The sequence below is a fragment of the Grus americana genome, chromosome 4, assembly GCF_028858705.1.
Source record: "Grus americana isolate bGruAme1 chromosome 4, bGruAme1.mat, whole genome shotgun sequence".
Taxonomy (NCBI): Eukaryota; Metazoa; Chordata; class Aves; order Gruiformes; family Gruidae; genus Grus; species Grus americana.
The window spans coordinates 9023864-9046056 of NC_072855.1; the positions used below are offsets into that span (position 1 = coordinate 9023864).

Consider the following 22193-nt stretch of genomic DNA (forward strand, 5'->3'; position numbering starts at 1 on the left):
AAATGGCACCAGCCATTCCTGGAGCTGGCCTCAGGGTTTACGCATTAAAACACTCTAAGAAGTGTCTCTTATTATATTATTATTTATTATTATTATATTGATGGTTCTTCATACTTTTCTGCCTGAGATCAGAAACCCTTTAGATTCAGTGGGCAGCTCTGAGTGATACAGTTTTGAAATTAAAAGTTGATCCATTTGTTCTCATTAACAGCAGCAGCCAAAAAAGCTAATTGAGTCTTTAATGTTGAGACTAGCGTATTTTACTGGGCAATAAAATAAGAGGATGATGAAATATGGCTTTTTTTTTTTTTTAAATCTATTTCTTACCTAACAAATAGCAAACCAGAAAGAAAGTCTGTTCCAGTGCAGAGACAGACTTATTAATGAATTCGATACTAGCTCTATAACTTCACATCTTCTATGCATATTGACAAGGGTCACTCCAATTAAATCTAAGGATTTTTTTCTTTTAATTTATTAACAACCATTGAGTAGGGGATGTGATGAAAGTAGATCTGAAAATTGTCTAGCAAAGTGTTGATCTGCTAATTAAATCATGCAATTAAAGTAAGCCTCTCTGACCAGCATGTTAACTTTTACGACTCCATCCAACAAATCTTCAGAGCTGTTTGGGAAAGCATACATGTCCCAAAGCCTGCCTGAGCATGGTTTTTCAAGTTAGAACACTAAAAAAGTCTTGATTGCTGCATCTCTGCTACATCAGGACCATTTCCATGCAGTGGGACCTGGTCTGCTGCCTGGACAAAGCTGAAATTTCACATGAAACTAGGGGAGGGCTATTTTCCCCTCTATAAGGCTGGATTTTTTTTTTTTTTCCTCTTAAAGTATGGTGAATAAAAGTGAACTTTGATATCCAACTATATGCTCAGAAAGCTGTCCTCCCTGAAAACTTCCTGCATATGTCTGCCGATTCAGTTACAGACCCTAAAATATAGAGAATCACCCCAGTTTCTGAGCAGTTAAAATTCCCAGTTTACAAAAGGGTTTGACCAAGACGTTTCTGACAGTGATCTGTCAGCTGGCAAACAGAGCTGACTGAAAGCATTAGCTGAACCTTAATTTCGGCTCAGGTTAGGGCACGGCCTGCTGCTAGGTTTTTCTGGCTGGTCACTGAGGTGTGTAGGACCAGTGCAGGCACCAGGACGTGAGCTCTGAGGCTTCAGAATACATGGAGAAGGGGCTGTGTTGTCCTCACAGTTTACCTTTTGGCAGCTTTTAGTGTATGCGGAGTAGAACGAGCAGGAATGTTACAAATTCAGGTATTTCTACTAAAAATTCCCTCCCCAGTTGGACAGCTTTTTCCCAGCAAGGCTGGGATACACAGACGATGAATTAAACCAACCTAATTTGTATTCTATTTCCCCGTTTGAATAGACTTTTCTCTTTTTCCTAGTGTGCTATGTGCTTATAACTTTTCCTGTGTCCTGGGGGTTCGTCTGGATCTGCATACCTGTTTCTTCTTTTTTTTGACCCTTAAAAAAAAAACAAGTAGCTTGAAATCGCCTGCTGACTCAGCACCATCCAAGCCATTATGGTTTGATGGAGCTGTTTCAGTGTTTGCCGTTTCATCTCTTTTAATACTGGTTAGTTAATGAACTTTATTCTCCTCAACGTACCAGGCTGGATGCCAGAAAGGATGGTGGCTTGGTAAAAATTTGCCATACCTCCTTTTTTTATTTTTCAGCAAATGGGACTGCAGTTCAGCAAAGCCATTCATGGTATGTGAAAGCGGGCAGTCCCGGCTCTTAGGAGGACTAAATCCGATAGCACCCCCTATGCAAACATGGGGCTAAAACCATGTCTGAAGACACGTACGATGCTGAAAGCACCTTAAAATACCTTGTTACACCCTGAATTTTTTTTCCTTGGCCTCTTACATAGCTTATCAGTTTACTGTTTGCCCCCCTTTCGGCTGTTTACCTGGTGATCTTGTAAAAAAATTTACTTTTTCTCTGAAGTAGAGCTGACTGTCCCGGTGCCCCCTTTCCGATATGCTCACAGCTCAGGTTGCCAAGTGCCGTAGATATGATTTAAAGCCCTGGATGTGTGAAGAAGGGCTTTTATTCCTGTGGTGAATGCGGTATTCCTGGTGTGCTTACCCCTAAAGTATCTGCTCCTTGGCTTGAATGACCAGGAAGTTTCTGTAATATCAAAAGCAAACAAGAACTGTGAGATATGAGCTGAGTAAAACCTTTGGTAAACTTAGTAGTTAAAATGTGAAAGGTAATCAGACGTAAACCTGCCCTATTATTCTGATAGGCTATCTGGGGGGTTGTCGTGTTCAGGTGGATAGGGACTAGCCAGGTAGTTAAATTCATTATTTTTTTTTTTTTTTTGCTGTGACACTCAAGTTACACAGTGTAACAAAGTTTCAGTTTGTTTTGTTTGGGTTTTTTTTTTTTTTTGAAGAATAGCAGCACAGTCAAATAAGAAAACATTTCTCCAGTAACTGCTTCAGTTTCAGATATATTCATCTAAAAAGGTGTGGTATTTATTGCAGAGGGGGATGTAGGTCTTGTGTGCTGGCCTTGCTTTCTCAAATCCAGAAAGCAGGGGAAGATAAAGAGTTGGTTAAATAAAAAGGTTATATTAAAACTTGGAAAGAGATTTCTTTATTATGCAGAACTGTACGCAAAACAATTACCATGTGCTTACACGTTTAGCATCTGTGAGATTTTGGGGCTGTGCCATTTCTGCAGGTTGCGAGGGGTTAAAAGTATTAATGACTCAGAAGTGAGAAGGGTTCCAAGTTTTCGGGTGAGGAAAGGACGCAGTCTAGGATTGCTCTCTGCGAGCAAGTGAAGCCTCGCAGGCTGCGGTGTGTGCTGAGGGCACCCTTCCCCAGGAATGCCACGGCACGGGGACCCCAGCGTCGATGTTTGCACCCAGCCGTTGTACCATGAGCCATTGAACTACCTGCAGATGTCAAGCTGACACACGGCAGCGCGTTGGTCTGGGGGTTTTTTCCCCCTCTTTTCCTTTTCACCCAAGGAGCCAAGCCATGGCTACGTCCCTTAGTTTGAGGATAAGGGTTTTTAGGGAGAAGAAGTTAACAGGCGATCACGGTGCACCATGACGTGCCAGAGACCCGCAAGGAGGGCTTCCCAGCTCCTGCTGTTCGATAACTGATTAAAGTATTTGTTGGCTTATCTTCATTTAATGCTTTTGCCCTAGAAATTGGAGCGTTTTGTAGTTGTGCCTTTATTGCACTGAATTACCTTGTGCTGTTCACAAGGAATCTCACTAAAATACTTCAGATGATGCAGTTAAATCAGTAAAGCTTTGGAGACCAGATCACTGCTAGGTTATAAGGATCACCCAGAAGTAATGGAGTTGAAGTGTTTTGGAGTTGACCTGGGACGAGTTGGGTGTAAGGGAGTCAGCGAAATAGCTGGGTATTGCTTAGGGGCCAAACCTTGCGGTGGTTATATGTAGTGCATAGGTGAGTTCTCACTGATGCCAAGAGAGAGGAGCAATGCAAGGCAACAGGCAAGAAGTGGAGAACTTGACTGTTGTAGAGCTCTGAGGAGGGCGCTACGGACGAGAGCATCTCTGAGGCTTCTCTCACAAAATGCTGGCGGCACCCGGCCTCTGTGGAGATGGGGTGCAGATGTGGTCCCCGTAGCAGGACCAGTGTCTCAGGAGCCACCTGGTCCCGTGTGTTGGTGGTGGTGGCTCTGCAGAGGAACGTACTGGGGGGGTTCATCCTGGGGTGGGGGAGAGGAGATCATGTGAAGCTCTGAAGGTGTTTCTGCTCTGGGCTCCACAGGGTGCCGCAGGGTAGCCAATGTGCATCACCCTGGACTGACAACTCATCCCCTCTTACTCACTCTCCCTGGGTAAGGCAAAATACGCATCTATGAAGGCTTTTCTTTTGAGGAAAAGTGAGCTACGGGAGATGTTCCTGGATCCAAATGATGAGCCCAGCCTTTATCAGCCTTACGCTTTTCCTGTCAAAAAACCGAAAAGCTCCCAAGAATTGGATTTTTAATTTTACTTTGCTTGGCAGAGCTTGTAAAGATTCTTCATGGTGAGTTTGGCTCCTGGTTTGGAGGGTTGTTGCTTTGTTTGGGGGTTTTACCATTCTCTGCTGCTTGTAGTCCTGTAAAAATAATAATGAGGTCCTGATCTTGCGCCTATTGAATCCTAAGCAAAAAAGCCCCCATTGATTTCCAAGGGAGCAGGCTGAAGCCCTTCACAGTGGTGGGAGCAGCTATTTAGCATAAGCAGGGATTATTTGGAAAGTTTTCTAATGACCCAAACATTTTAACAAGCAGAGGAAATTCGGCAAGTAAAAGGGCTCCCCGGTTTGGGGGTGGGGAGATGCCGGGTGCCACTTCATGGGGGTGATCCCTAGAGCCGGCTCTCCGTCACCTCCCGTTCCTCTCGACCTGCTGTAACGCAGACCTTTGCTTCCCATCTTGGTTTTTCTAACTCCAGCTTCGATGCAAGCTGGCGGCAGTGTCGCAGCCCAAATGTGAGCACCGGAGACCACGGTGACGGCCACCGCCCGGGCCCCCGGTGACTCTGGCGTGAGTCCCGCACAGAGCCGAGCCGCGGCGCCGGCCGCCATCCCTTCATGCCGCATCCTCGGTTCCATCGTATCAGTGTCGGCCGGCATTAGCCCCCAACGCCGTGATCTGGGAGCCGCACAATGCGCCGGGGAAAGTGTTAATAATCCCCCGCGGGGGTCGGCAGGCAGCTGGGGCCGAGCTGGGGCTGATCCGGCCGTGGGCAGGCTGGGGCTGCCGAGCTCCGGGGCTGCTTGCACGGGGACAGGAGCTGGCAGAGGAGCTTTCCCGGTGCTTTGCAGGCAGGCAGAGCAGAACTGGGGAAAAAAGGAGTTTTCTCAGATGGGTGGGTTTTTTTTTTTCCATATATCTCCCTTTCATGTGCAAGACTCAAGCACAAGAAATTCCCTCCCAGCAAAATATTTCAGCAGCGTGTTTGGAGATGGTAGGTCTCGATCTAACCAATGATTTGATTTTTATTTAAAATTTTTTAACTTCTCTATATAGATTCCCCCAGGCAAGCATTTTGTTCCTAGCCGGTAGCAGGATCTGTGCAAGATGAGCATGCTGATTCCCCGAGATGTGCTTTGGGAGACAGCGATATTGAAGCCAAAAGTGAAGGGGAAAAAACAGTTGCAATGGGAAGATTAGGGAGTTAAAAGTGTGCCCTGACAACTAGCATGTGCAACCAAAGATAAATCCTCCATGAGCCTGTCTTTAATTAAAAGAATGATTGGAATTAGGCATAGCACCATCTCTCCTGATCTGTATCATGTGTATCTGTAGGAATAAAGCATTTTTGGGGAGGGAGAAGAGAAAAACATCAGATTTTAATCTTCCTTTGGTAGCCGATGTCTGCCTTTTGAAAGGGCATATTTCTCCCTGTCTTAGAGTACCCGGGCTTGTTGACAGTAAACAACTGTCACTTGGCAGTTTATGAAAGAAGAAGAATGTTTAAGAAAACATGTCCAGTTTAAATAGTTATGTTAATAGGCTGGGGATTCATGCAGCAGTGGGGGGGCTGGTAAATGGAGGTGCATAAATTGGCTGGTGTTTACTGCCTAAGAGATGAACTGTGAGGGAATGCAGTTGGAAAAAAAATAAAATAAAAAATACATTCATTTTTACAGCCAGTGTGTTATGCATGATCTCGCAGCTTTCCGTGAAAGCATTATTTTTTTTTTAAGTTTTTTTTTTCCCCAGGGAAAACTCAGAAAGCCTCTTTCTTGCAGCGTGCGGTGGGTTGTGCCCCAGGAGGCCCCTGGGTGGGACGAGCAGCAGGGCTGGGAGCCCAGCGCTCCCACCGACCGGCCCTAATGCTGCTCCACGGGCAGCACTTCGACCTTGCAGCCGCCCTGACGTGTCCTTCTTAGCCTTCGCTTCGCAGGGGTGATCGGAAGAGGAGACTGCAAGAAAACTCTTGCCTCCCAATTTGCGAATTGATTAATTACAGAAAGGAAGGAAAAAAAAGAAGTAAGAAACGGCAGATGGTGTTCTCTCTGCATCTCTGCCCAAAGTTGCTACAAATCCATCACCCACCTTCCTCTGAGTTAAATGCTTGTGAACGTAGTGAGTGATGAGTGAGTGTAAAGCATTTATTCCAGCTTGGCCCAGAGGCATCAGGGTCCAAAGCGTAATAAGTGAGGGCCTGGAGTGAGGCACTTGAAATCTGTAATTAAGCATAAAGATAAGTTTCAGGCTCTCCAGGCTCCTGATTTCCCTGGCTTGGGAACAAGAGTATAAGCTGCTGTCGGGGAGAGTTCATGTTAGCCTTGAAGATACTTGGTAAAGCCACCCTCCTGCACCCCCTGCTCCCATCCTAGCTGGGGTACAATGTAAATACAGTAAATGCTCTGGAGTTTAAATAAATATGGTGTAGATACTGCGTTACAGATACTCAACCTTTCTTTCAGCCTTGGGTATCTCGGAGGGGGGCACCTTGACAGCGGCACCTTCTCTTGCCTTGTTTCAGGTAGAGCAGAGGAGAGCTGCAGGAGCAAATGGGAACCCCCAGAGTATGCATGAAAGGGTCACATTTAATTTTCTTTTGGCCAGTGATTCAATTAGTATTGCCATTATTTGGACAAGGAGACAATGGAAACCCAAGCCTGAAACCTCCTGCCGCAGAAAGGCTTTGAGATCTGCCCAGACAAAAAGGAAAATAACTCCTACAAAATGTTTATTGAGTTGTGCTGGGGCTCCAACCTGTGTATTATTTAGTGAAGGAATGAGATTTCTGCCTCATTTTTATGTGTAGGCGTGCTGGCACCTTGAGATTTGAGAAGACAGTGGGCTTCTCCATCAGGAAAGGCTTTGTGGAGGAATGAGGACCACAGAGGTGGCTGGAGGAGGACAGCAGGGCTTCCCCTTTACCCCGTCTCCCTCAGTGCAGGGGCAAAAAGGGGCAGGTTTGTACCCACTGCTCTGGTTTCGGCAGTGGGTCGCTGCCCGCCCAATGCTGGATCCGGTGACCCCACGCAATGTAAATCCTTCCTGCGAGGAGCCGTCTGCGCTCTTAATAAGGTCATCTTGTGGGTGGAATGTGTTAGTCCTGGCAAAAAAGGGCCTGAAGCCTCCTCAGGTGCTTTCAAAATATGTGTAAAAGTCTGAAGTGGAGGTTTTCTCCCTCTCCACCCCCTCCTCCCAGTGCATAGCAAATGAGGTGCGGACAAGCGCTGCAGTCTTTGCAGGAATCGTTTCACCCGGTGCTTGAGCCTGGCTGTTTGGGGAATGAGAAGGAGCAGCCGGAGAAGCAACACGTGGTGTCTTGGGGCAGGGAGGAAGAGGAGATGACCCTGAATTAGCCACCCGCCCTTGGAAAGGCAGTGGAGGGGCCAGACCCCAGGTTTTAGTTCATTCAAAACCTCATCTCACTGCTGTGGGCAGCTCTTGCTCCATTTACAGGTGTGTACTTCGGTGTGGATAAATGGGTGTAAATATGTGGGGAGGTCGTCCAACTTCATGTCTTCACTAGTGGTACGAGGTGGTGGTTCATCTACCCATCCCACCCAAGGGACCGTGGCTGAAGCTTAACTTCGATGCCTGACTTTCAGACAAATCCAGGCTGTGGGGGGCTGCGGGGCTCAGTTTTTATCACCCACATTTTCCATCTGCCGGAGGGAAATGGCTATTTTCTTCCTCCCTTGGCTTGCCCGTTGCGATGGCCATCCCTGCTGTCACAACAGCGTCCATCTCACTCGGACGCTTGGATGCTCGTTTGCAGAGAGAAAGAGGTTTTGAAAGTATTTCTGATGGGGGAAGGAAGGGAAAAGCTGGGAAAATCGGACTGTGGAGGACGGGGCAGGTGTCCAAAGGTGCCTGTGGAAGGTCCGTGGCTTGTGCAGGCAGGACCAGCCATGTCCTGCTGCAGGACACTGGAAACGACCCTCTGCAGAGAGTCGATTTCTGTACAGCAGCATTAAAATAGCTGTGTATAGAGGCGTCTGACTTGCTAACTGATATTACTGGAGCCCAGCGCAGTACAGGTCGTAGAAGATGATTATTTGGGGACATTAAAACTGCTTGAAGGGAGTGGGAACCGAGACACGCATGACTTCCTTGAACTCTCTCTTAATTTATTACGTGCATTCCGAAACCCACCGTAATAGATACGGTTGCAGGAGACCATTAAAAGGTCTGTTCTGGTGAACCTGATGCCCTGCTGTTGCTGCTGGAAATGATAAACCGCCGCGTTTGGGTCGGATGGTATGCGATGCCCTGTGTGTGTGCGCGTATGCATGGAAGCCGCTAAGTCCTGCTAATTTAGGGATTGTTTTCCAAGTCTGTTTTCTATAACTCCGTAGACTTAATACAAATAAAGAACGGACCAAGTTTCCTGTGAGAAGCACAGAACAAACGCTAAGCGTGGGATTTGAATGCAGAAAGGTGAAAACACAAATGTATACAGAAACAGCAAGTCAAACAAGCTGAAAAAATATTGTAAGGTTGATTTAACAGAGCAGTGAACTCAAAGCTGTCTAATCCCTTTAGCAGCCTTCTTTAAAGAGGAGAAATAAAAGAATTTTTGACATCCACTTTTCTTTTGCTATCTCTCCCAACTCTTCCTAATAATGCTGAAGGATAAGAGTTGAGTTTAACACAAGGACAAAGTGTCGCAGCTTTAGTTAGATGTGCTTTTTAAATAACAAAATCTTCGTTTGTCATTCGCAACTTCAGATTAAAGTGGATCAGACTTCACAAAAGGAGATTACTGTTAAACTTCTCCAACTTGGGTACCTGGCACCTAAATCTTGCTTGAGGCACTGAAATAGCAGGACTTGGTTTTGAAAGATGCTGAGCCAGGTCAGGCTCTGTATTTAAGTCGCTTAAGCACTCTTAAAATCTGGCTATTCGTTTTGATGCCTAGATATGGATTTCTGGGCTTAATCACCGACCTTTGCATTTCAAATGTTTGGCCTTTGTTTTCTTTAGTAAGTATGCAGACAGAGCGGCCCCCAAATTATTATTTTTTTTTCCTTTTACACAGCTGAAAACAGCTAGCAGAGAAGATTTGAACTACTGCGTCTTATTACGGAGACATAGAGAACTTTGAAAAATAACCATTTTATGTAACTCAAGGGAAACTTGCTAAAAGGGGAATATTTACTTATTTTCATTCACGTGAACATGACCCGTCATATATCTAAAACCCACAATCAGTTGGAAAAAAACCCACCCAAACTACCCTAAACCTTTGCCCTCTCTTAATCCGTGTACAAGAAGGGGTTTTTTTCAGATGTGCTTCCCCCCCCCCGAAATAGAGGCAATTGATAGGCTCATAAACAAATACCAAACATTAAGTCCTAATCTCCATATAGAGGAGCCTGACCCTTTTTATGGAGGGAGAGGGCCAGGAGTTTGAGGTTTAATGCTTATTAAAGTTTTAGTGGGTGGGAAAATGCAATCAATAAATTTTGTTTAATGCCTCGAAACTGGTGTTAGTTTTCACTAGCTACACTGGAGAGTAGTTTTCATTTTGAAACTAGGACACTCGTAGTTGGAATGACAATTAATGTGGAGTGAATATGGTCCCAGTTGGAAGCCGATTTTTTGAATAGCATGAAAACCCTCCCCACCTCCCCGCCTTGGCTCCGGAGTGGAGTAGCTTCCGTTTTTAATTAGCAAACCAGGCAAAATTTAGCTCATTGTGTCTTTCTGCTCCTTTGGCCCAGTGGATAGCTTGGATTTCTCCATCTTGCTGTCATGAGGCTGTTCTTTTTATTTTTTTCTCCCCCCTCAATTTCGATGCGAGGAGGAAGGGGGGGGCTTCAGGATACTTGGGATTAAAGTCATTGTTCGGGGGTATTTGCCGCCAGCTGCCTGCATTAAATGAAGATTAGAGGAGCACACATTAAAAGTGCGAGGGAAATGCAGAGAAGCTGGGATTTGGGAGCTGCATAGCTGTGAACCGAAGGGGAAAGGTTGGGGCTTTATGGCAAATTTTTTCTAATGCCATGTGATCTCAAAGCCCACTTCAGAAAAGCATCACAAGTAACTGCCAGGGCCAGGCCTGCCCGGGAATTGTAAAGGGATCCTGAGTCTTTGCATCCCAAAAAAGTTCCTCTGAGGTAAACCTAAACTTTTGGGCCTGGTGAACTTACTTGCTGCTTAAAAATTCATCTGCAAGAGCACTTAAGAGGTGGTGAACATTTTGCTAGAATTCACTAAGTAGCTGAAAACCCACCCTGGAGGTCAAAAATTCAAAAGTAATGGAGTTGTGAAGGATTTTAGGAAGGAAATGAGGATGTAGAGGAGGACCCAGAAAAAAGTAAAATAATTATTCAGCAATGCATTCTTATTCTTTTAAGGATTTATTAAGACAGTTTAAAAACATTTTCAAAGATTGAGTTTCTCTCCTTTCGTTATGCTTTGTGGAGCACTCATTTGCGTAATCTGTAGTTCTTGTTGCAAACTTTGCTAATTGCTTGGTGTGCATCACCTACAAAACCCCACCAGGTAGCCTGGTCCGGTGAAGCAGGAGGGATGGCATGGAGCACTGATGCTGAAGAGCACAGGTTTGCTCAGGGCCTCCACGCTTTGACAGGACCCAGTCCTGCTGTGATGGGGACAAGCTTTGCTCAGTCTGTTGGGATGCTGGGAAGCCTCACTCTGTGCCTCAGTTTCCATAGCTGCCTCCACCAGCTTTAGAAAGGGGTTGTGGCAATGTAAAAGCATCAGCCATTTTGTGGTGGCATCTGTTGAGATCTCAAGCCGGGATGCCCCTGCTACGTTGTGCTAAGGCTGGCCACCATTCTTCAGAGGCAACAAGAGGCAGGCACCAAAAGGACGATGACTTGTCGGCACAGTCTCTTGTGCTCCACCTAGCATCAGCCCAACGGGTGTCCTGTCACTCTGCCTTGAGCAGGGAGCAGTCTGGGTTGACCACATTTGGCCTCCGCAGTTGGGTGAGGTGGGCTGTGTGACATGTGGGCAAACCAGCTACAAGGATGCGCTCACTTGCCCACGTGCTGGGCTGGGACTGGTGTGGGCTGCTGAGATCTGATACAGCTCATTGCTGCCCTCCTCTTGAGGAAAGCACAAAGGCTTTGGCACCTGGGAGAGCAGGAACCATCTGCATGGGCATCCTTGAGGTGCTTCAGCACGAGCTGGGAGCTCTCATAGGACACACAGACCAGCACAGCCTGGGGACCTCGGCATCCCCACGCTGCTGTGTCTCTGCTCCACCGTTCCCTGACTTGTGGGACAATTCTTTTATCTCTGTTAAAAAAACCCCAAACCCCAGGGAGTACAGAACTGTGAGATAGGTACGGGTAGTGATTGCACAGTCTGGCCAAATTTTAAGGAAAACTCCCATCGCTGCCTGTTCCTTTAAGCCAGCAAAGCCCCAGCTGAAGGCTGTCCTTGGGACAGGCTCTGGGCTCCCAGCAGCAACCAAAGCTTTGTGTCTCTTGGGTTTTGCATTCCCATTTTTGTTAGGTGTAGCCAGGAGACCCCTTTGATTTGTTCTCTTGTTTTTTTTTCCTTCGTCGGGGCTTTCCAAGTGCTACAGGGAAATCCTCCTGGCCAAAGTGTTTTTGTAACTATTTTAGCTTTGTGACGATTTATTTCTTCTTCTAGCTCTCAGCATCTGAATTGGGTGATTTGAGAAAACAGTCCATTAAAAGGAGGATACTGTAGAGTCCTGATGAATCCTGTTTTCTACTTGGCCGGTGGAACAGAAAGCTAATTGCCAGTAGTAAATCCATTCAAAGGAGGGCTGGAGGGAGGGAGAAAAGCTAATATTCCTCCTTGAATGCCATCTAATCTCTGAAACCTTTCATGCAGATGTAAATTAGGATTTGCACAACAGAGTCAACAGTTGCTCCATAGATAAGGCAGATTTGCAACATCTGCTTTTCCATTCGGGAAGCTCTTCCAAAGTCGCTGTCGGGGATAGCCAAGCTAAACACGAGAGATTTTTTTTTTCTTTCCATGATCTCTTGTCTATGAAGAAAGCTGCATATGACAGAGTTAAACCTGGTTATCGTTCTGCTAATTCTGTAGGAAAAAAGTTTGCTTTCGTCCTAACACAGACCTAAAAAAAAACCCCCACTGGATGTTAATACAGTGCAGCACACTTGTTAACATCTTTGGAAGACATGTTGTCGGGTAACAATTGCATAGGCCACTGTGGTGGTAATACAGTATAAACAGTTTACCTTGCATTATTATTAGGAAAGCTATTTTAAGCTTTTCCAGGAGAACTACCCCCCCCCACCAAGCAAACACATGCAGGAGGTGGAAGATAAAGCGGCACCTTCAGATGATGGAGCCAAACCCTTTTCAGACCTGGTTTCCTAAAGGCACATTTCTTGATCACAGTTTAGGCTTTTACAGAAGCAACCAGATTTTTTAATTTTTGCTGAGGCGTGAGCCCCGCTGAGCAGGGGAGATAACTTGGCTGACCACCACTTCAGGAAATAATGTTGCTTTGGCAAGGCATCCCGTGCTGCTGTGACTGCTGGAGCCCCTTCTTCCCAGGATGGCTGCAGCCTGATGCTGGGAAACGTGCTCCGAGAGGGGTCTTGACCTTAGAGGGGGAGAAAAGAGGGGGAAGAGACAAGTCAGGAGAGATATATATATTATATAATACTTTTAAAATTATATATAAAATGTTATATATAATATATAAATAAAACACTATATATATTATGCATGTATATATGTATGTATAGGTATATATAAATATAGAAAAATATTTTGTATTATATATGTAAACCACATAAAACTTCTGGGTTTATATATTCTATTTTGCTATGTCAGGCTGGTGATGTGCCCTTTGGGGTGGCATGGCTGTGGCCAGGCAGGGATGCTCTGCCACCGGCACCATTGTGGCTGCTGCAGAAAGGAGCGGAAGCTTTGCCTTGCATAAAGCACCGCCAAAAATACACGTGTAAAAAGTACCCCATCAGCTCCCCGCGGTACTGCAAGGGTACATGGTGACTTTAGGTGAGCTCGCCTTGCTGCGGGGGCCGCACAAAGCCATCGCAGGATGCTCATGGGGAGGTGGCACTGGGGCTGCTTGTCATCCCTCCTGGCTGCTTTTTAAAGTAAGGCAAGTCCCAAGTGAACAGTGTTCGGCAAGAAAAGTGTTTTATTTCCTTTCTGGGCAACGCGGTTTGCTCTTCCTCGTGCAGAAGTCCCGAGGTGAGGTGAGGAAGCGGCCCCATGCCATGAGCAGTGACACAGATATTGGGAAAAACACTGTCGTGGGGGTGAATAATACTGCGGGCCCCTGTTAACACAGGTGGGACACTTGTTTAGAGGCCACGGCTCCAGGTCTGAGCCTGGAGATAGTCTGTGCTCTTTGCCATCATGGCCTTATTCATCCCAGCGATGCTGGGGCCGGGGGGGGTTCCATATCCCTACAGCAGTTAGCCACCGACTTGGTGGCTGTGACCACCGTCCCCCTGGGAACGAGGTACCAAACTGAACAGGAGAAAGCTCTGGCACAGTTGCTGTTCTGTGATCCTGTAATATATCCTATCATGGTGGATTTGGTACAATAAAATACACAGAACAAGAAACATTTTCAAATTAACCCGAAGAGAGGAGTGCGTGGAGTGCTGCTACCTTTCTGTATGTTAACGTGCCAAATGCAGCTTGTCCAGCTTGAAAGAGGGAAAATGTGATCCACTTAGAAATGAGCCTCTCAGTCCATTCCACCACTGGGCTGTGAAGCAATCCCCAAAAGCCTCTCCTGGATTGCCAGGATTCAGGGTGGAGTGAGGCATATTTTGCTGGTGGTACTGAAGGTCCTGTGTCTTGAGCCATCTGTGGTGGGAGTCCCGGTGGGGTTTTGGTTGTGTGGTGATGTGTCCTGGTTGCGGGATGCTCGCTGGAGCGGGATGATGATGATGGGGGAGGCATGTACCTGCCTGAGCAGTCCCTCTGGAGGCTTCCAAACACTTTGATGTTTGGAAGAGCAGAATTGTGGGAAGCTATTCCAGGAGGAAAAACACAGGTGAAGAGAAATAACCGGATGGACTGTCCTGGAGCCAGGACCCAGCACCCTGCGAGGCGCTGTGGGGCCCCAGGGCTCCCACACCCCATCAAGCCTCACACAGGCACCGTGCTTTCTGCCACCGCACCTGGAAATAGTCCCTGACACCGAGAAGGGCACCAGCCAGCCTCTAGGTTGGCTTGAAGTTTTTGGGAGGCCATAAGCAGCCCAGAAATACTCTGCCACCCTTCACCTTCTTATCCTTTCGTGCCTAAAAAATAAAAAACCTGCATATTCTCCTGCAGTTCTTGAGAGCTGCCTATGTTAAAACCAAAATAAAACATTTCCAGGCTCAGCCAGAAACAAGTATTGAAGTCTAAGAGGAACAGACATCTGATGGAAATACTGACACACTTAAGTGCTTGGAGCTGTGAACCACACAGAAAGTGAATTATTGCTGGGATGAGCCAAACAGCTACGGAGATGAAGTATCTTATCCTTATAAGTGAATACATACAAAAGCATTTTAGCATTGCTGGGCCAGCTGCTCCTTGTGGAAGGTGCTTCCTGGCTAGTTGCTGCCTTCTTGCTCCTCCAAACAGCTCAAAAATTGCCTCTTTCTCTGTGGCATGTTTGCTACGAGCAGCAGTGATGCTGCTGCTGCAAGTGCTGATCTCCATCAGAAGCGTCTCTTGGTGATTCTCAACTCATTACTGCTTTGGCTAAACTAATAAATGGTTGAATTTTAGTCATATCTTGGGAGCCCACAACCTAGATTGCCTCCTTCTCTCTAAGAACCCATTAAAGCTGCAAACTCATTAATCCCTGCTCTGCTGGCAAGTGGCGGAGCGGGTTTCCGTAACCCCTACATGAGTTAACTCCCCAGTAATTTATACCTGTCTACTGGTATTTGGATTTTGAAAAGATGCTGTTCATGTCAATTAGATCCCACATGGGAGTTTCCTTTGGGAGAGCTGGGGGGGGACCTTTGCAACCTGACTTGCAATAGAAACGCTTCAGGAAAGTTTTAAATGACACATGGGGATAGCTGTTTGCCAGCAGCGAGGATGGTTTTCTTAGGATGCAGGACTGAGATCTGGGAGATGTGTGTTCGTAGGGCCAGTAAATGTGAAAACCTGCCTCCCCGCAGCTGAAGAAGTCAATCTGATGGCTGGATGCTTGGCCTCAGGAAGGACAGCTTCACGTCTCCTTCATGTCTTGGTGGTGGAGGAGCTGTCCTTGTTGAGAAGGTGTTGGAAACACGAGGCACTTGCAGCTGAAAGGTGGGAAGGATGTTCTGGGCTCTGGGCATCCGGTGGGAGACGTGAGCTCTGGTTCCCTGCTTTGAACTTCAGCTGTTCTCAGCAAGGAAATGAGACTGTCGCATTTATCATCATATTTGAAAGCTGTATGAGGAATAATAATAGTAAAATTTCATTCTCCAAGATTGCAGTTGAGCAAAGGGCTTAAGCAATTAAGTGCACATTCAAGTACTTTGTGGAGGTCTCCAATTTGGGTCCTGTTTATTTTTTTAAGCCACAGGCATATAAACTGAAATTTGAAAAACTGGTTAAAGAAGTGAGATTAAAACCATTAGTGACATTTTCCTTTTAATTCGCCACTCCATCTTTCCATACATTATTCTGGGTCAGTAGGAATAAAGTCAGTGGGACTGAAGTTAGCATTTAACAGTCATCAGGATATCTGCTGGAGACCAGCTGGGGAGATTGAGGGCAGAGATGCCAAAATAAAGTTGTCAGAAACAAGAGATGATGCTTCTTTCCACAGAAGAAGCTTCAGACCCCAATCATTCTGCTCTGAGTCTAAAGTGAATTTCCTCTTCATTTCAGCATTCATTAATTATGTTTTATAAAAATAGTTTGTCACTTTGTCATTAATCCAGGTTTGATATGGCTTTCAGAAAAGAGTGATTCCCTTTTAAATGGCTAAAAAGTACAGTTTGGCTTCTGCTTAGTCTGGGCCTGTTCCTGTTTGGTAGGTTTATGATATAAAAGCCAAAATATACAAGTCTTGATCATTTGGTAAACAGCTTGGGTAAAACTGTGTATTTTGTATGGCGGAACTGTGCAGCTGCATAGGGTTTGTTTTCCAGTAGATTAAATTAGCAAGAGCTTCCATCAGAGTCAACAAATAAAAATCAGCACCCAATCCTGCAAGTGCAAAGCTGTATAGAGGGCTTTTTAATTGGAAGCCAAAGTTGGTACCATTGAAAAAATCCTTACAGTCTACAAGAAGGAAGAAAAAAACCTGAAAGGAACACTTAAACTAGAATATTTCTCAACAGTATTTTCCCCAAGGATATATCCCAGTTGGGAAGAGACCATGGGCGAACACTCAAATGTCGCAACAGGTGCTGGTCTGATAGGAAGGAGATGCTGGAGCTTTGCCTTCTTTTTACTAAAAGTATGCGCTTTCAGGGAAAATCTTTTTATTAAAAGAAAAAAAAAAACAACCAACCACCCTAAACCTTTGACTGTACCAATACCACAAAATTCTGGCCAAAACTAAAATATTTGAGTTGGAATTGCTGCCAGGGTATCACAGGAAAGGTTCTTTGTAACCTCAGTGAGTGTGGGCTTTGCCTCCTGTGAGACGATACCTCCCATGAAATACCACATTTTCAGGCCTCCAGGATTCTTCATTTCTACCCTGCAAGGCTATTGACTGAAACATTTTTATATTTTTATATTTCCACAAGAATAAAAACGTGCATGTCAAGAAGAAAAAAACAATATGTTTTTCTCTTATAACCTGCTCCAACCCTTTCACTTAATGGCAAAAGAGCAGCTTCAAGCCAATGCCATATCCTCGGGTATTCAGAGCTGCTGAAATTGCATTGGTTTCACAGTCAGGTTGTGATCTATGAATACACTTAAGCTGCAAAATTAGGATCTCTATCCATATCTGATTACTATCGGTGATCAACTCAGGCCATCTGGGTTTGGATCATGGGATTAAGTTCAGACTGATCTGTTTTGAATTACTTTTTACTTGTTAATTATATAATCGTAGCACCAAAATGTCTTCATTGTGGAATAGGATCCCCCCTGATACACATTGTACAAAACCAAGAAGACTCTTACTCCTGGCAGAGTGTACAGTCTCAGAGCAGGTGTAAGCCAGAAGATACAGGGCAATGCCAAGTGAAAACGTTGGTTAGCATAGGAGAATGGCAGTCTTGCTGCTGATCCACTGGGTTGAGGGCAGCTGTAGAGGGCTAATTCTTCTTCATTAAACTGGTATAAAGGATGAATAAACCATTCAGTGTCAAGAGTGAGTTTATATGTCACTAAAATGAGCCTGAGGACCATCAGATGCAAGAACCACGCTTTCAACATGCCCCACGTTCCTCCGTGGGGAGACTTCTGAGCTTAAACCTTTCCTTGTGTCATTATCCTACGGTAAAACAAAATTCTTCAGCCAGCGGCAAGGTTCACTGTCCTCACTAGTGAAACAAACTGCCGCAGCTGGTAGATAGACTGAAGAAATAGGGATTTTGGTCTTTGGTTCTGCATTTCTTTGTTGCACAGAGTAACTCCGGCGAGCTAGTGATGGGTTCATTTATTTTAGTTATTCCACCCTGTGTCTTCTGTCCCTTCTCTCTTGTTTCCTTCAGCCCACAGAGGTTGCCTTTGGGCCACCCAGAGTCACTTAAGAAATTGGGTTTATCCCTATTTCTGCTCCTTTTATCCCCTCCTTGCTGGGTCTCACAGGGGTTGTGGACAGACTAGCAGGAATAAAGAAATCGAGATCCAGAGACTGAACTGTGAACTTTGCGGCACATGTACTTATTTCTGCCAGATCACCCTGCCAACACGACGCTGGGTGTTGCAGTGACCCTGCATAGAGGTCTGTGCTGTTTGTTGTGGTGCACCTGGTGGGGTGGCCGTGTGTTGGTCCCTACGGGTAGAAGCCATCCTTGTAGATCAGCCAGAGACCTGACTGTAGGGTGCCCGGCTGTCTTTGTGCATTACCACCTGCCTGGGGCAGGCGGGGCTCAACTCTGGCAAGGAGGAGCTCTGGGCACGTGGAAGCATCAGTAGGGCAAATATAAGATAAGTTTCTTTTTGAAGTGCTCTTTCATTCTCTGACACCTGCTCTTACTTATTCATTTCCATTTCTTTCTCCCTTTGCAGAATACTTGAGGAGCGAGACCGCCTTTCTGGAAGAGTTGGTGTTTGGAAGTGGAGATACCATTGAACTTTCCTGTAACACCCAAGGCTCTTCTGTGTCTGTTTTCTGGTTTAAAGATGGTATCGGGATTGCACCTACCAACAGAACTCACATTGGACAAAAACTTTTGAAGATAATCAATGTGTCCTATGATGACTCAGGGCTGTACAGTTGCAAGCCACGGCATTCCAACGAGGTCCTGGGGAACTTTACGGTCAGAGTTACAGGTAGGTGCAGAAATATAGCTGCCTCGGTGATTTTTTAAAAAAAATTTTTTTTTTTTGCCCCTTCACATATTCAGCACGGCTGTTGCTTTGTGGTGTTCTTCCGTATTTGGTAGGTCTCTGCCTCCCTGGTAACTCCTCACAGTGATTAGACTGACAAAACAAACCAGTCGAAGAATGCTTGCATGTCCATACCAAATGTTAAAGCTTGATGTTAATACCGAGAGAGACTTAGAAATGGTGCTAGTCAGATTAAACCCCAAATCCCCCTTAACACTCAAATAGATGCAATGCTACATGTGCCTTTGAAGTCTTTTGTGAGTGAGTGAACTGTGGCTCAGGGAGGTTAAGTGACTTTTCCCACTTCATGTGACAGATCAGTGGCAAAATTGCATGTAAAAGCTGGAAGTTCCTGAAAACTGTTTCCCTATTGTAGCTGATAAATCTCTTCCCTCCATCCCAGTTATCACAAATTGCTGGTTTGTTTCGGAAGTAGCTTATCTGTAAACTGTGTGTATCTCAAATACATGCTTCATCAAAGGTACTTGCTGGGTTTCATATATTGCAAACAAGTGCTGTGTTAGCAAAGTACATGCTGTCATTGGCCATATTTTCTGTGATTAGGACAGTGGGACAGAACAGCTACAAGCTGTCCAAGCCTGGTTCACTAAACAGAGAGTGCCAGAAAAATCTGTTGTTCCCAGATAGCTAACCGCTAACACTAAGATCATCTCCGTGATTGCAGGGTGCTGCATTGGTAAATGGATAGTCATCACAGTAAGCAGATAGAAAACCTCCAGATCACATAGATTAAAAGCCTGAATTTTCAGAATTAACCCCGTGTAGATCTAAGGTTTTGAAAACTTTCCTTTGCCCTTGGAGTTTTATCAAGCATCCCCAAACAGTAGGTCCTTGCTTCCAAAAGTTGAGTTCCCTCAAAAAGCAGGGGGCTTGGTCTGAAAACCAAACACAGAGATGTTTGTGATTGTAAATCACATCCACTCCATAAAGGGCTTTCTCGTGCCAGAAATAGGATTTTGTGTAAGTGAGAGAATCAAACCATCGTGAGAATAAAAGCTCGTTTCAGCAAGCCTTCACCAACATCTGCTTTTCATTGAACGTTACTGGAGATTGCTGTGAATGCTTCAAGGTCATATCAATTAAATGGTTAAAGAAGTATTTGGCCCTTGAAAGGCTTTCTTTAACTAGGTACGATTATTGGAACTATCCAAGGAACTGCAGGTTGTTAGAAATGTTACTCTCTTGGTTTTTTTAGGTGACATTAAAATGCTTTTGAGTTCAAGGGGCAGCAGGGAGGCAGAAGAGGGCAGCTGGTTACACGCTTAAATAAAACAGCTGCCAGCCCCAAAAGTTCGTAAATTGAGAAATTGTTTTTAATAGTGGAAGGGCTGATAATCCTCTGCTTTTAAAAAGTTTAAGCCCCTGTGTTTTTCCTCTTTGCTAATAATAGCTAATAACAGCTTAAGAACAAGCGAGTAACCTGAACCTGCTTTCTGACAGCATTATGAGTCTTTGATTCTATTAGCCCACTGTCATTACCACCAAAGTGCTGGTAATGTGGGAGTCTCCGTTTTAGCTGTCAGCAGCACTTGTTTTAAACTTTGAAGCCCAGCTTCATGTGGCAATAGTGGCGCCTCTCGTATGCTCAGATATTTCTTCGTAATTAGTATTGATTGCTCAGCGTGGTACTGCGGAGATGAGATTGTTATCGGAGATTTGTCGTTTGTGTTCCCACTTCTTAAATGTAATGCCAGTGATTAGCTCTGTTACCTGGTCGGGTATTTATGTGGATATCTGATGTTCAGGGCTGGAGTTGTTCTCTGCATTAAACTGGTTTAAATCTGTACTGACGAACTGGAATTGCTCCGATCTGTATTCTTAAGTGAGCAAAACTAGGCTGGGTATATTCAGAATAGCCGGATGTATGTGTAGGTCCCATTTTGAGAGATTATTCTAGGAGCATATCAGGATTTTCCTACGTGGGGCCATGAGTTTTGAGTTGGCAACAAATTGGCTCTTCAGCAGCGACTCTCGGTGTGCACAGTGAGATGCTCGATGCCGAAGGTAGAGCAAGGAGAAGCTGGATCTGGCATTTCAGGGTTGAAAACCAGGTTGATTAATAGCAGGGTTTGATCTCTTTAAAATGCCTCCCTTGACAGACACAGGCTTGAGTGTTTTGCTAGTTTACAAAAAGAAACGTACTGTCCTCTTAAAACCTGAGCACTTGAAGAGGATCGTAAATAGAGGCTGCATACCCAAACCGCTCTCCAGCCCTGTTGGCAGAAGCTCCATTTCTGCAACCATTTCATGCACAGAACAGCCTTTGCATTTAGTGGCCGAGCAGCACCCCTGTGACGAGCACGGACTGCAGGCTGGTCCAGCGAAAAGAGCTTTCAAAAGACTAAGCTCTTCAAAACAGGAGACTAAAAAACTTATCCCCTTTTGATTCATAATTAAAGCCCTTTTGGGAATAGCATCTAGCAGTTCTTGCTGATGCCAACACTCGTCAACTTCTGAAAAGGTTTACTATTTTGGTAAATGATTAACAACTAGCTTACAAATTTTTAGTCATCTTTTGAAAAAACCTGGATAGGACAGTAGCTCTGAACATGAGATATTTGGTCTTAAAACCTAAGCTGCATCTCTCATCAGAAACGCAAGCAAAGTCAAAGACTCTTCCCTCAATCTTGTGGAAATGTTTTTGAATTGATTTAAAAATGGATTCTACTCTTCTGGTCACAATTGGTTCATTGGAAACCAGAAGTTAAGTATGATCACGTTAATAAATGGGTAACCAAATCTGAGAGTGCAGGGCTGAGAATGTGCTGATTTCTCTGTCGATGCTGGTGGGGATTTGGCTCGGTTTCTGCCTTCACCAGGACTTGAGTAAACCTGCTGGTTCAGCCAAAACACCTCAACATCCACTTCACTTTCAGCAAGCCCCGTGGCATTTCCCTAGTTCTGCTGCCAGCAGGACCTCAACTGTGGATTTGCAGTTAGGTACGTGCTTGAAGTCTTCCTTGAGACTTTGCCAAGGAGAAGGTGCAAAGCACGATGCGCCACTGTAGTCCAAAGCAGAAGGATGATTTCTGTGTTACTTGCTCCTGTAGATGGTGAATATGTCTGGAAAGTCCCTCCAGCTTCTGGAGAGAAGTAGTATTTGGTGTTACCTTTCCCGTACTTTTTTTTATCTTTTTTTTTTTTCCTACTCCCCCTTTTTTACCTCCACTGAGCTGGTCAGAGAATGGCAGAAAACTCAAGTGCATCTTGAAATGAAGGAGGTTCTGTCTGGCTTGGTCTAAAGTAGTGCTTTACATTTCTGGCCACATGTTGAACACTCATAAAGTTTCCTATTTTCTGGAGTTTAAGGCCAAGTTCTTTTACTGCTGTCTCAGAATATAAAGGCTGCTGGGTTGTTAGTATTCTGCCTTTATTTAAAAAAGAAATTACAATTCCTGGAGAGTGTATAAAGTCAGTGATGCTAAATCTTCCAGACCCTGAATTATACTAAATCAAACACTAAGCTGCTATTTTATCATAGGATTTACTTTTACAGTAGTCATTTAGTAGGGGGAAGAGGGACTCAGACTTCATTGTGGACAGCTTGGAGAAGGTGAGATGTTAAACCACATTAAGAGAAACAATTCAGGATGTTTTGGAGAGATACAGATGGAAAATTCCCACCTGTTAACCTGTATTCAGTTACAGCCTCGAGGTGCCTCTGTAGGAGGAATATAACTGAAGGGAACTGTTTCACAGCGTAGCCATCAAAATGTCTAT

The 22193-nt window shown here is 45.0% G+C and overlaps 1 protein-coding gene across 6 annotated transcripts in view; it reads left to right on the forward strand.

The window, feature by feature from the left end:
* The window catches only part of FGFR3 (fibroblast growth factor receptor 3), a 55249-nt gene that overhangs the window by 3800 nt on the left and 29256 nt on the right, over window positions 1-22193 (forward strand). For all 6 annotated transcript variants that reach the window (XM_054824491.1, XM_054824492.1, XM_054824493.1 and 3 more), the window contains exon 3: window positions 18132-18395. In XM_054824491.1, coding sequence (XP_054680466.1) covers window positions 18132-18395 — 264 coding nt within the window. The remainder of the gene's footprint in view (window positions 1-18131; window positions 18396-22193) is intronic.